Genomic DNA, 15,251 nt, shown 5'->3' with positions numbered 1-15,251 from the left:
GTCCTTACTGGGCATTTGCCTAGCCCAATGGAGATTTCTGTGGTATGTACATAGCTTTCATATTAGGGTCTTACTCACAACCGTGCCTATTTACACCACTTTCACAAGGAACTCCAAATGGCATCGCAGAGACAGCAGAGGACAGAGGAACACAGCCAAAACACTACAGCTGGCCTCCTCATACCACACAAATCTGCCATCTGCACCCAGCCAGGCACGTGCCCAGCGAGGGTTATGGAGGCTGCATTTCTTTGTTATTAAATGCTTCATAGTGCCAGCACAACATAAAGGGATCTTAGTGGGACTGAGCGTTTGTCTCAGTCTAATGTGTTTTGCTGCTGTATGTTTTCAGTTCCACAGCTATTCTGCTTGAGCATTAATGTGAATAAATCACTTCATTAAGATGCCTACTTGAACTGGTGCTGCCTGGAATAACAAATCTTACTGTATGTTTCAATGAGAGGAAGATGTACAAAATAAAAGGATACATGTTTACAGAAGTCTCTGCTTTCCAGTACCCTTTCTGATCTGAGGTCACCCTGCCATGTCATGGACCTTCAATTATTCTAAGCCTTTATTTATCAAGAACACCTCCTTAGAAGCCAGGTTGAGTTCTGGTCCTCTTTGCCTTTAGAAGCTTGTGGTCAGTGATGCACAGCAATATAACAAGGTATCTTAAAAGAATAAAGCATTTAGCAGCTGAAACAAAGAACTTAGTGGAAAGAAAAAACAACATAAAATTGCAAAAATAGTATTTATTAATGTATTTTCACATGTAAAATTTACAAGGTAAACTTGTGAGAGGGAACTGGACTCTGTCAGGCACTCAAGTGTCTCAGATTAATTCTCCTGGACAATTCCCAGCCTTTTGTGAATGTGCTCCTTTCTTCACATCCCTAATTCTTTTCCCATCCAGTGCAAAGAAGCCTGGCACTATCTCTCAACTATTGTTTGTAGGAAAGTGGCTTATCTTGAGCCATACTTTTTCCTTTCATTTTCCTTTTGAATTGAACTGTTCTGTTCATGGGGCAAAGTCAAAACAGAGTGCTCGTAAATTATCACAGTGCAGTTCCCTTTTCATCACAGTCATAAAACACATTGCAAATCTAATAGATGAAGTTGGAATTCCCATCTATTCTTGAAAGTTATAACCAAAACCAAGTGCAAGTGGCAATACAGTAATGCAAAACAACCTTTGTGATACCTCTCATCTAGGTTAACATAATATTTAGTATTTACATAATAATTACTATTTTTCAAGATGGAACACAGGAATTGCCATCTCTTTCACCCTCCAGCATTCTTGAAAAGGAGCACTGCTTGAACTGACCAGCAGCATATTGCCAGAAGAAACCCCAGCTAAGAGCACAGCACCTTGGTAGGAAACACCGATAACATGTGATGGCCTGACACAAATGCTATGTCATTAAAATGTAACAATAGTTTATGTTTCATAAGTCACCTTCTGTGTCAAAGCCTACCTGACACACTTCATACTGCTTCTGTAGCCTCAGAATCACCCAGTCATCATTGGGTCATCTCGCCCAATCACATAAATTACTGACATTGTACACAGAAGGAGAATGAGGGGGCTTACACCTGTGAGGAAGGTTGCTATTTTCCCTTCCTCAGGGTATTTTGTGTAATTTTTAAAGGCCTTGGCCAAACCAAGTCTCCCGGGAGCTCCACTTGATGTGCAGCCCGGCACCAGCAAGCGCATCTTTGCCACAAAAGGCACTGTGTGGTGTGACCCAAAGGGCACCTCTGGATGCAGAAACCAAGCCGCCCGGTAGCGATGCCAAGGGGGGGAAACCGTGACCAGTGACAGAAGCCGATTAACAGAGATTAACCAAAAAAAAAGCCGCCCAACGACGGCAGCAGCCTGATGGGTGCCCTGGAGCAGGGCTTTCATCTCCTACCCACTAGCGGAAGGACCCGCCAAGGGGGGGTGTAAGGGGGGGGTGTTTAAAGGGGGTGTGTCCCACCGGTGGGGACGGGGAGGGACCCCAGCAGCCTCCGCCTCTGGTCCCGGCCTTCTTTGGGGTGCCTGGCCACGCCGGCAGCCCTCCCCATCACCGTGCTCCCCAGCTGCGCTGCCCACGCCGGTAGCCCGGGGTGGTGCCGAAGGGCTGCTCCCAGTTCCTGGAGACCTGTAGATACAGCTCTGATTTGAATATCTATCTATCTATCTATCTATCTATCTATCTATCTATCTATCTATTTCCCTCCCACCTCTGCAGCCTTTGCAAAATAAGGGACTACCTGTTGCATACTCATGCGGCAGCAGCGGTGTTGCCACTCAGCAGGATAAATCGGTTTTCCCCTCGTTTACAGGGACATGAGCTCGGGGATGCCAGCGTGGCCCCAGCTATTCCTCAGGCAGTTCTGCCCGGTCGTCTAGCGCCGGATCAGAACCGGGACCTGCACTGCCGAAGCCGGCTGCCCGACCTTACCTTGGGCACCCTGCCTATGCTGTGCTGGTGCCCGGTGCCCCCAGCCCCTGGGGCTTTAGCCTTTCGGGGTAACACTCTCTGCCCCTAGATACTGCCCCCCACCACCACAGAAGTGCCCTTCCCGGGGCGCGCTGTGGTCATTGCCTTTCAGGCGTGGATGACTTGAACCTCCCAAGGCCTTCATGCGCTATGCCCGCGTTTACTGCCTCCGGCTGGCAGATAAAGGGGAGCCACGGCCGCTGGTCCAAGGTCCCGCTGTACCCGAGCGGAGGAGTCCGAAACATCCCGGTGCGGCTCCTCTGCTCTGCCCATTGGGCTGTGCCTCTTTCCCACGCCTGAGCCTCTCCTCCCTCTCATTTATTCTCCGGGTGCTTTGCAAATGCAAGGGCTGTAATTTCTGATCCCCACGCTCCAAAAGGTTGAGTCCGTTCCTTTTGTAGTTTAACTACCGCCAGGAACTTGCTGGGTATTCGCTCGGATACTCAGCTCTGCCTCTGGGTGAACCTGTGTCTGCCTTGAGAAACGGGATAATGCAGTGGATGTTGTTTTGTTGCTGCCAATCTCTGGAGAGGGTGTTTTCATGAAGTCTTAGCTCCGACAGCAAAACACAAAATAACACAAGGGCAATGCCACACACCTCATGGCTGGGGATTTAAAATTTCCCAACATGAGGCTTCCTGCTAGGAAGCGGCTGGCAAAGGCGCCCCTATAATAAAGCGTGCAAGGAAAGTAGTTTGCTAGGAGAACAGGCTGGCTCGCTGACAGAGGGGGCGGATCCTGCGCACAGGCGGGCCGCGCCGGAGCGGCCCCGGCAGCATCGGGGCTATTTCAGGAGCCGGGCGGAGGCGGTAGCGGCGGCCGGAGTCGGGGGCAGCGGGGAGCCATGGGCTTAGCGGAGTCGGTGGGTTAAATGGGGACTTGCAAGTGGAAGCGAAGGCAGCCAAGGAAACACGGATTTGCTTCGGTTGAGGGCAGAAGGAGGGGGGGGGTTGAGGGCTGCATCACAACTTGAGCTGCATCAAGCTGAGCCAGGCAGAGAGGGGAGCGGGAGGAGAAGAGGGAGGTGGAGACGGGCTGCCACCGGGGGATTTGGGTTCGCTTTATTGAAACAAATCAGTGTTCGGGAGAGAGCGGCGAGGAGGAGGAGAAAGGAGAGGAGGAGGTGGGGGTGTGGGGGCAGGAAGAGGGGGATCGAGAAAGAAAAGTGCGAGGGTTGTGGCTGGGAGAAGCAGAAGTGATGAGAGAGCGAGAGGGGAGGCTGGAGGAGGCTGCCCGTCCTGCTGCTGCGCCCCGCGGGGACCGCCGCTCCTGCCGCCGCCGGGCCCCCCCGCGGCCGCCGCTGCCGCCCCGCCGCCCCCGGCCCGCGACATGGAGGCGCTGAACGGCCCCGGCCCGGGGCCCGGCGACGCGCTGCGGCCGCCGCCGTCTTCGCCCGGCCACCACCACCCGCACGCCGAGAAGAAGCGGCTGCACCGCGCCCCATCGCCAGCCAGACCCTTCCTCAAGGATCTCCACGCCCGAGCCGCCGTTGCCGCCAAGCCACCGCCCGCGCCTCCCAAGTCCCCTGGCCTCCCCAGCCGGGCACCCCCATCGCCGCACCCGGGAGCCCACCCGCCGGCCGCAGGGCTGCTGGCGGCGCCGGGCCGCCTCTCCCGCCGCCCCGCCGCCACGGGGTGCAAGGCCGCCGCTGCCGCCGTCGCGGCCGCGGGCAGGGCGGGTGCCAAGGCCGCCCCTTGCGCCAAGCGGACTGCCCGCGGGCCAGAGCCGGGCCCCGGCGGTCGGGGCGGGGGGCGGCAGCCCAGTGGCGAAGCGGCCCCGCCGCCCGGCAAGGGCAGGAAGGGGAAGCGGGGAGCCCCGGCGGGCAGCGGCCATGCGGCGGCGGCGCTCGCCCGGGTGGGCCACACGGACAGCAGCTCCGATCTCTCCGACTGCCCCTCCGAGCCGCTCTCCGATGAGCAGCGTCTGGCTCCGGCCGCCAGCAGCGACGCCGAGTCCGGCACTGGTTCCAGCGACCGTGAGCCGCCGGCCACTCAGTCAGCCGCCGAGCCGACCCGCACCGGTGCCGGACGCGGAGCCCCGCCGACCACCCGACCCAGCGGGGACCCGCTGCCCGTGCCCTCCGGCGGGGGACGAGTGCCGGGCCGCGGGGAGCCGCCGCCGGCCGCCTCTGAGGAGTTGCAGCGGGAGGTGGAGGAGCTGCGCTCGGAGAACGAGTACCTCAAGGTGAGCATCGCCCGGCGTTGGCGGGTCCTCGCCCTGGGAAGGGGAGGAAATGGGGAGGCAGCGGTAGAGGTGCAGGTCCCTCCTGCCTGGGTCTATAGGGTCCGCGCTGGGGTTGGCGGGTGCATTCGCGCAGCCTGAAAACACCTCCCGTAGGACCCCCCACACCACCCCTGCCAGACCTAATGTTCAACTTCACCCGCGGGAGAGAAATAGGGGCAAGGGAGAGCCCGCCCGGGGGCCTCGGCGCTGTCCTCCAGATCGGGACAGGGCACCACTTAAGGGCAGACACGGAGCTTCAGCGTGGGATCAGGGCTCCCAGTAAACCCCGGTTTGTGGAGACTGGATGAACCCAAATCCAGTGCAACATGTGCAGTGTAGCAGGACTACGTTTGGTTGACGTGGTGATAGCTCAGCAAGCCCCAACTCTTTCTGAAGCGCCGCAATCACTGTACTGGTTAGCAAGACCTTGCTTTCCAGGAACTGTTCCTCTGTGTCACCCTTTAAGATAAGCCAAAGAAACTGGTTCGCTCCTTTGCTGTGGAAAGGGTGACGGGTTTGTTATGTTGCTTTATCAATGGAAAGCGAAGCCACTCATTGTGAAGTACTAGTGGAGTAACAGAGCAGCAATGAAAAGTGTCATTGCATCCTTGTGCAGGTAGAAAAGTTCAGCTATATGCATTCATCCTTGGAGAAACAGGAAAGCTAACTGCAGGCGTGCTCTGAGCTGGGTTGACCTGCAGGAGCCTCTAGTTGGACTTGCACTTACAATCTGATCTTTTGGCACAGCAAAGAGGTTGCATCCATAAAGATCTATAAATAAGATAAGCTGAGATAATTGTATAACCACATCTACTGTACCATTTGACTCTTTTGCTAGTGAGAACAATCTTTCTTCCCAGATGTTGGAAACACCCGGTTGTTATGCAAAATGACCATGGAAATCCGTGGGAGTTTTCTTGGATAAGGGCTGGAGCTGAGCTTAACCTTGGGAGGGAAGGGTGGTAAAGGTACAGACTGGGCTTGTTAAGGGCTTTTGACTAAGGAACAAGGAACAGTGTTCAGTGTAGCAAAAGGTTAACAGTGGGGGTGCTGCAAGCTTCTTTGCTGGGTCTGGTGCTGCTTAATGAAGTGGGAAAAGGAATGAGCAATGATACAGCAAAATTTGCAGATGGCATTAAGGCTTTTCTGTCTTAACTCAAGCCTAGAAAAGATCAGACAGAACTTAATTGTAGACTTGACCCCTGAGAAATGGGTGAAAAATGAAGACAGAAGATGAGAACAAATCTCAGTATTGAAAATTTAAAGCACTTGGCGAGAAGGACTGAGTATGCACTTTTCTGGGTTTTAAATGTGTTTTTGTTAACTCAGGAGCATAATGAGAAAAGGAGCAATGAATGTCTCTGCTCAATGTGACACTGCAGGCAAAAAATGTTAGATTTCAGGGGGAAATCAATGTTGTTATTCTTTGAACAAAGACTGTATTATAATATTTTATAGATCTGTAGCTGTTACACAGATCAATAGGTGTACCTGAAATACTGTGGGCACTGCTGGTCACCTATGAAAGAATAACCCAGAACTAGAACAACAGAAATTATTGGCACATTGCAAAGCTTTTTTACAGCACTTATTGGATGGAAAACTCTGGGGTGTGTTAGGTAAATGTAATAGTCTATAAAATGCTGAGCAGCAGAGAAAGCCTTTATCAGAAGCTTCTGTTTTACTCAACAGCCCAGAAAGAAGAGATGTAATGAAGTCACAGCTGGTAAAAGTATTGAACTGGTATTGCTTTTTAAGGAGCAAGTGAACTGGCACTGCCACTAGAAGTTGTGGAGGCCAAAAGCCCAGGAGCATCTCTTTGCATTACAGGCTTTGCAGAATTACAGTACTTAACCCTTTAGGAAGAGTGTTTAAGCTTCTTGTTTCATATTTAAAGTACTTTTTAACTATAGGAAGCTGAAAAAAAAATAAGAGTGTGTCTGAATTGTCAAGGACCAGCTGCTGCTAGGGTGTCCCACCTGAGGGACTTTCTGATCACGGGACCTGACTGATACTGACAAGTCATAGAATCATAGAATGGTTTGGGTAGGAATGGACCTTAAAAAGCATCTAGTTCCAATCCCTGCCATGGGCAGGGACATCCCCCACTATAAAAAACTTTATTCTACATAGTTTCAAACTTCTCACCCTGTGCAACAGTGTCTTCAGGTCTTTCACCTTGAGCTCTTCATCATCTACAACAGATGTGTCCCAGTCCTTTGATTTGGACTGTCCCTTTTTTTGGGCTACAAGTAGTTCTGAGACCAATAGGATACTACAGACTGGTTTCCTGGGGCTCTGTGTCTCAATTGACTTCTAGTGGGCTTGTCCTGGTGCCTTGACAGCCACGAGCTCGCACAGTCATCTCTTCTGAGTGCATGGTCTCTCTGCTCTCCTTGGCCACCTGGGTGCATGGAGTCCTAACAGTTCTGCTCCTCTCTCAGAATGTTTGGAAACAACCCAGTGGTGCAGAAGTTATCAGGAGGATTCCCAAACTTCATTTTTCTTTTCTGGGGAAACCTATAAAAACCTTCTGTGAATTAAAACCACAGCATTGCCCAAGTTGTTTACTTGTGGGTTTGCTCCTCGTGTTTCTCTAGTTTGCCGTTAGAGTTTTGTTTCCCCTTTAAGTGGAGGGAGATAGGGGATAACAGGGAGGCTGTCAGCTGTAAATAGACAAATCATGAGATAAATCCCAGAAGAAACTGTTAATTTCCTGAGCATAGCCATATGCTGATTTTTTTTTGTTTACACTTCTTATCCCTCTCTGCAGCTGGAGTGCAACTGTAAATGCACACGGTTTTAAAGTCTGTTTCAGGGAAATCTATCCTTCACATAGGAAGCTCTTTCATGTGTCTTTCAAGTGTCCGGAACATAGGTTATAGAACGTAGTGTGTGTGTGTGTGTATATACATATGCACAGACTTAGTGCTAAAGACTACTGGAGATTAAAGGGCTACCAGAAAAACAAACTAAACAATTGTTTGTTTTCCTTTCTCATCAAGAAGTGCTAGAAGGTCTCCCAGAATCCTGAATGGAAGCAAACTGTTGGTGATGCAAGCACCTCAAACTTCATATCCTGTGAGCTAGATCTCAACCTGATACCAAGTTACTACCTTATGTATTTCCAGGAACTTTGATTTTATCCTAGATGAGACTGGCTCCAGCAGTGGCTAGCTATCTATAAAGTTAAGCCTGTAAGTGAAATGGCTGAGGAGATGTGTTTACATTGGGAAGTGTCTCTTCTACTGCTTCTGCAAGAGCTCATCATTGATTTCACTTTCATATATTTCTTGCATAACCTCATTTGAGCTACCTGGGGGGAAGACTGTAATCCTACAGTAGCATTTAAAAGGTATTGCTTATTTGTTGATGTGCAAGAGGAATTATGTTGTGGAGCCAGGAGGTCATCAGTAAGTGCTAGTGGAAGGTGAAGTTTTAGTTATTACTAGTCAGTACTGTTAGTAATAGCAAAATACTACCCACACAAGTGGTTGTTTTTCAGGATTACTTCAAAGTGTCCAGCATGCAGAGAAGCGTCTTGTGCTGTACGAATCCTTGGGAAACTTTGAAAGAAGCTCTTTGTTGTGTAGAGCCCTCTAAAGGATAAGGGATCCTAAGGAAGGAGGACCAAATTTTAGCAATTTTCTAAATTTAGCAATTTTAGCAATTGCATTGTATTTCTTGGCATCCTTGAAACTGTTAAGTCTTCAAGTCTGTAGGCTTGGGATGAACTCATGAGGCGTAATGCCACCATTTATTTTGTGAACCTGCAGGGAGTTGTGTTCTATGGTTCTATGTCAATGGGTTTTGCAGGGCAAAAATCATGTGAAGTGATGGAACCAATTTTTTTCCATTTAGCAAGGGTTACCAGGGTTAGCAAAACAAAGCTTGTCCCTCATCTCTGCCTGACAAGCTGCTATTCCCACCTGGTGACTGACGGTCCCAAAGAGAATGGAGGTGATAACCCTGCCTTGGGCACAAAACCCGTGTGGCTGGGCCCAGCAGGAGGGACGATCAGCTGCTGGAGGGAGATGTCACTTTGGGGAAGAATAGCAAGGCAGTGTGCCTTGTTAGCTCCAGCTGTGTCCCTGTCAACCCCACTGCTGCCTGGAGGGGTTTAGCTGCATGATGCACGGGCAATAGTTTCTCTCGGTGGGCTTAAATAGATTGTATCAGTGTTGCACCAGCCAGATGACTGCTTAAACGGCTTCAGCCACCCCAGTTGAGGAAGTGTGTTTGAAACAATACTGGAGCTAATGCTTGAATGGAGCAGAAAAGCTGCCAGATGCTGCTCTTGCTCTTGGATCCTACAAGCCTAAACCAGCCTTGAAATCAACAGGTGCTTGTGATCCTGTGATTTTTGTCAGTTCTCATTTTGTGCACTAGCTTCAAACAATCTTGGGTTGGTGTATGACTTGTAAAGTAGTTTGGCTTGAGAGCTAAACAGTAACATCAGTGGCCCAGGGGCTTTAGGTTTGTTAACATACTTCGCAAGAGGCAAAAATAATAGTTATTTCCTTCTTCCCGGACAAAGCTCTTTAGAGCATATTTATCCCTACTGCAATTCTGCCATAAAGTGATATGGGGGATGTGTTTATTCCTTAGCAGCAGCATCTCCTACATACAGACAGTTTGAGGTGTTTAAAATACAAAACCAGAGATTATGTAAAATCACAGTTCATGAATCTGTGATTTATCAAGGACTTTCTAGAAGTTCTGTATTCACTAGAGCAATATCAGCTACCCACTGTTATTGCCACCACTCCTCCCTTCCTCAGTCTACTCTCATATCATTGAATGTATATTGAACTTCTTTCTATTTTAAAAAATGCGTAGTGGCACAGTCTATAAATATGACTATTGGCTAAATGAATAAATACTTCTATGTTTTACATAGACAATTGAATTTCATCCTTCATTTGCATTTTCTTAAATACTGTACGTTTTATTGGTTTTGTATGTTTTTGTCATCCTAGCTGGCAAATACTTCAAAGTTAGTACTTAACTGATGCATTCTAATTCATAGGAGACTTAAAATTTTCAGTTTGCTAACATGCATAACTGTAAGTGCATAATAATGCATTCAGTATCCATACATCTTTTATGCTTTTCACACTCTGCGTTAAGAGCTTTTTCTGTATTAGCCAGTAATTCAACTTGGTGGGGGTAGATAAGAAGGCTGACCTAGAGGTGCTGATGCCCTTACTCCTGCTTTTATATGCAGTTTAGAGGTCTTTGGTTTGTTTTTATTCTGTCCCATTAAATGGAATATACCTATTATACATGTGATTTATAGCTGTCCAGAGGACTCAAGAGAACGGAGCATATTCAGTACACCCTTGGAGTGTAGGTCTCTCTTCTGTTTCAGAATGGATCTGGTTCTTGCATGCTCTGTGGGCTGAATGAGTGTGTAGTTGGTGGGGATAACTGGAAAATTTACTTTCAAACCTCATTATGGGTCTCAGCCAGGCTGGCTGGGTAGACACAGCCCATCAGTTGTACAAGTATGCCTGGTTGTTTCAGTGGGAATGACTCATAAGTACGGGTTACTTAGTGTAATAGCTGCATGACCTGCCTCCTTCGCTCTCTCTCTTCCTTCCTCACTCTCTCCCTTTTTTTTTTAACTTTCCAGAATCCTGAACAAGGCATATTCCTATAATTTACCCTTAATTATACTTCATTATAAATTAAATCCATAATAAACAAGTATGACATCACTAAAGGTATTAATGAGATAATGGCTTCTCTTCTGACAGGCAAGTCTTAAATTTGCACAGCACAGATGTGAAATGACACCATCAGTATGTATGTGATGTAAACTGCACACAGGCTTTCCCCTTTCAGCCTATTCACCTTGTCTTTTTAAATTGACAGGCAAACAGTGAATCCTAAGTCTGTTGCCTTTGCACTGACATCTAGGGGAATCCTGCAAATGGAGCAGTTGTCCTGTGTTCATACAGTCACCCTGTGAATCTCAGATGAGTAATTCCTATTACACTCCAAATACCTGACCTCTAGGAAGTCATTTGGGCCAAGTATCTGAAACTGTAAGTGCTTAGACTCCGAAGCAACCTAGATTTCTACTGCAAATTTGGAAAAAGCTGTCAGTTAGAAGGTTGTTTTCTTTCCTATTCTTCTATTTGTTCTTTCTGGTGACCAGGGTGACATCTGGAAAGCAAAGCAGTTTAGCTTTTTCCTAAACAATATTCCAGGACTCTGCCTGCTGCTGTTCCTACTGAAAGTAATAATTACCATTAAATTAAAAGCGATCAAGAGGAGGCTCTCATCCCCTACAGGAATGTACAGCAAAATGAAGCTTCTTATGCCTGCACTTAACCTCTCGGTTTCAATTGCCACTTTGGAATGCTGCAGTAGGTCCTCCATGTTTAAAGAAGGGAGTGGGCTCTTGATTTTTTTTAGGTACACAAAGAGGGATGGCTGCTTTCCTACTTGTTTGGTTTAATTACTTTAAAGTGCCTATTCTGATCTCTTTCTTCAGCTTTACAATATTAAAATCCATTGTATGAAGCACAATACCTCCTGAGAGAGACCTTTAATTCTTATTCACAATAATCATAGTAATATGAGCAATACATTTTAATGAAGTCAGCAGTTGGGTTTATCTGGTGTTTCCAACCACCTCACAGCCAAAGCATCTTTTTTTTTTGCAAACTACTAATTTTGGTATTTTCAGGGTTCTGCGTTACCTTCTGTTTCTCTAATGATTGATGTGTTTTCCTTCAAAGAGGTAGGTTTGCAAGTTTAGTAAGTAGGACCATCATAATTTCAGTTGTAATTTCTACTTCTCTGAGTCTTCAACTTACCTTCCTCTGTTTTGTGTGCGCTCTTCATTTCAGAAGAGGAGTTTAAGGTGTCCTGGTTTTGTAGGTGTAACCGTAACAGCTCTGACTTAGAAGATGCTAACACAAGGTTTCAGCATGTACAGCAGACTCACAAGTACCTTCCAAGGAGAACAAGCTGTTATGAACTGGAAGCATCTACAACCTTGCTAGTGATTTTGTGGCCTGTATCAAGAGCAAGGTTATATCTTTACTATAACTAGTAAAATATTATCCCAGCATCTATAATTGTGTGCTGTCATACAAAATCTGAGTCACATGTTCTTTTCCTCTATTTTGGTGTTTTGGAGGTGATATGCTCCTGTATATATATTTTAATATATAAAAATGAGATTCATCTTGCTACTCATCTGTCCCATTTCGGTTTGTTCTCCTTGGGCTGAGCCAACTATGTAGGTCCAAGCCCCAGGCACTGTAGTAACACAACAGAAAGCGAGCTGCATTTAAACTGTATGATGAAGTTTCTGTTTCTTATACACACAAAATGTCTGTGCCTGCATTGTTCTTGAATATATGTTGCCATATTCTAAAGTTAATCCAAAGGATGCTGTATTCCTAAATACAAGGGTCTGGGACATGGTCCCATTTCTACATTAAAGTTTTGGGAGTAGAAAAAAACTTGAGTTTTCTTATTTAAAAAAATAGTTTATCTGCAAAATTACACAAAAGAAAAGCAAGCTGTGTATTTATAAGCAAAGCCAGAGGCAAGCATAACAATAAAAATCACACACTTGCAAAATCAGAGTTGTGCTTTTCAGGGAGACAGATAACTTCTTGTTTTCTGGAGGCAAAAGCCAGGCCTATCTCCTGAAATATAGCTCATGCCAATGCTTGCAGCTCTTTTTGGAACTACTTTGGTGGGAGGAAAGACATTGGATTCAAGTCTCCAATGGAGACAGAGTGACTTTTAAGGCTGGGAGAGCTCCCGTGCCTGCTGAAAGGATCTGGGAATATTAATTTTCACTGGGATGACTGTTTCAGGGGTTGGGTGGATTAAAATGCTGTGACTTTCACTTTCCAAATTTGGTTGTAATAAATACTTTGAAGTCAAATATTGTACATTATTTGTCTTTAGAAACCAACTGTATTTTACTAATAAATATATAGATAAGAAGGAAGTTAGAGAACAGTAACATTATAGTTGCTTTTTGCAGGCCACTTAATACATGAAAGCTATTGCTTAGTTTTTAAATAGAAACATCCGATTATAACCAGATCCCCACTAATCTGTTGATGCCAGATATTTTCTTTATTGTGGGTTTGTGTTTCAAATTCTCAGTTTACAAGCAAATTATTAATCTAACATCAACATTCTGAAGATGATATTAAAAGTTAATTGAACTTAAATTTAGTTCAGGTAGATTTACCTTCTGAGTCTGCAGACAGCCCTAAGCAATAACTTTGGTCCTGTTTATCCCAGAGGGCTGTATTAGCTCTGACAGGTAAAGACTGTACTTTTGATATGAGTACTTTAGCCAAAATACTTAGCTCATAAAGTGGTAACACAAATTGTATTCCTTTTCTTAAGTTCAAAGCCACTGCTACTATCTAATCAGTTTCTACCAGCTCACTGAGGAATAACCCTTTTGTTTCTCCATCCATGCAAATATCTTACTCCTGCAGCTCTCCCAGGGAGACTGTGGAACAGGATGCCCCTACAGCTGAAATCTGAATATACTGGGAATGTATAATGATATAGTGGGCTTGTGAGAAAAAATGTCTGTCCTTTCTGAGCATCCAAAGAGAACTCTGTAGAGCCCTGGGAGAGCTGTACTGGTGGAGCAAAGCCTCCCTGCTGAGCCCAGAGTGGTCATTTTGGAAATAATGAGCTTTGTGCTTACCTAAAATTTGACTCATGCTGGCTCAACTAACTGAAGCTAAAACATAGCTGTATGTATACTTGTCTTTTTATATGTAGATGGGATTTTGGTCAGAACAACACTGTAATTCTAACATAAACATACTAACAAGGCTAAAGAAGTTTGACAAGTCTTCCTTTGGTCAGGACTGTGCTCAGAGACAAGATCTGTCCCTCATCTGTCCTTCAGTTACTAAGCTTCAGTGGAGCAAGATGAATACAGGTTAGAAACATGACTGTCCACCCAGTTAGGACATGGGAAGGAAAATGGTTTGAGAGGACCACATGAGGCAGACATGTTCATGGAGAGACTGGACAGGGATGGTCCGGCCTCAGAGGGAGCTTTGTCAAGGGAGCTAACCCCATAGCAGTGCCTTCTCCATCCAATGCAAGTGTGAAATATTCTCCAGCCATCCTTTGTATTTCAAGTGCCATTTACATATCTAAAGTGAGGTGAAGGTGCAGCTAGCCCTGGAACAAGTTCTCCTGTAAACTTATTCAAACCATGTTTTGCACAGAAAATTTGGTTTTTATAACATCAAATCCAATTTTGAAGAAAACAATTTAAAAATTAATAGTTAATTTCAAATATTCTTGTTCTGTCTCTTGATTTATGTTTTTCCCCCAACTTGGTTCAAAGTTAGTAGAGTCATAGTTTTGGTGTCATCCAGTAGTTTAATGGCTTGTACCTTTGGGCTTGGAAGACCTTTATAAGAGTTTTAGCTTTGGAGCTTCAGTCATGCACAGATTAAACAAATGGGAACGATAGAGCTATCCTCTTCAGCCGTAAATCTTTAAATCTGACTTTAGAGAGCATGTGCTGCGCATGGTGTGATGTAAAATCGGGGCAGATCATGATGCCCAGAAAAGAATGACCAGGTTATTCCCAGAGGCACAAGTTTTTATATTGTCCCGGTGGTCCTGTTGAAACGCTGTGTGCATACAACAGAATCTGAGTTTCTCCCACACCCAACCCATCTGTCACTAAGCATGTTCATGGTGCTAGGGTCAGATGGACAGCATTTCAAATAAGCAGTTTGGTATTTGGTGTAAAGATTTGTTCAAGGTTTCAAGGGACGATTTCATTTTCAGGAAGTGCTGGTTGTTAAAAGGGACATGACACAGAGATGCTGATGTAGCTGGTTAAATAAGTTTACTGTAGTCTAAATAATATGCATTTCATATGTATATAAAATGCAAATTCAGATATGCATGTTTTAATTAGAGATAGTAAAATGAAGGTGTCACCAGTTTCAGGAGACCGATAAGCATATGTTCTGGTTTTAAATATTAAAGCAATTGTAAGAAATACAACAAATATTCATTAATTTAATTCAGCATAATTAGTCAATGTTTGGATAAAACTTCTGTTCCTATGACTTCCGGAGCTGCATGTTTCAATCTGTATCACTTCATTAATATGGTATCCTAGCGAGCATGTTTCCTATTTTGCTCTCATGGGTGAGATTTAGAGGTATGATGGAGCACTGTTTTGACTTCCCACAGGATGAGCTGGATGAACTTCGGGCTGAAATGGAAGAAATGCGTGATAGCTATTTAGAGGAAGATGTTTACCAGCTGCAGGAGCTCCGGCGAGAGCTGGACCGGGCAAACAAGAATTGCCGCATTCTGCAGTATCGTCTCAGGAAAGCAGAGCAGAAAAGCTTGAAAGTTGCACAAACAGGCCATGTGGATGGAGAGCTCATTAGGAGCCTGGAACAGGATTTAAAGGTGGTGAGAGATTCATATTCATAGTGAAAGAGAACAGACCAGAATGTGGCTCCTGCAATGAAAGGGAAGGTGAACATGGAACAG

The 15,251-nt window shown here is 45.9% G+C and overlaps 1 protein-coding gene across 1 annotated transcript; it reads left to right on the top strand.

Moving 5' to 3' along the window:
- Nucleotides 1-3,821: 3,821 nt before the first annotated feature.
- LOC117438366 (microtubule cross-linking factor 1-like) lies at nt 3,822-15,170 on the top strand (the record flags this gene model as incomplete). Its single annotated transcript, XM_034073907.1, has 2 exons — nt 3,822-4,676; nt 14,943-15,170. Coding segments are annotated over exons 1-2 (1,083 nt in total), but the record flags the coding sequence as incomplete, so codon positions are not given.
- Nucleotides 15,171-15,251: the final 81 nt, after the last annotated feature.

The sequence above is a fragment of the Melopsittacus undulatus genome, unplaced genomic scaffold (genome assembly GCF_012275295.1).
Source record: "Melopsittacus undulatus isolate bMelUnd1 unplaced genomic scaffold, bMelUnd1.mat.Z mat_scaffold_175_arrow_ctg1, whole genome shotgun sequence".
Classification (NCBI taxonomy): domain Eukaryota; kingdom Metazoa; phylum Chordata; class Aves; order Psittaciformes; family Psittaculidae; genus Melopsittacus; species Melopsittacus undulatus.
The sequence above is the reverse complement of the archived record's forward strand: the minus strand, read 5'-3'. Positions and strand labels throughout refer to the sequence as shown.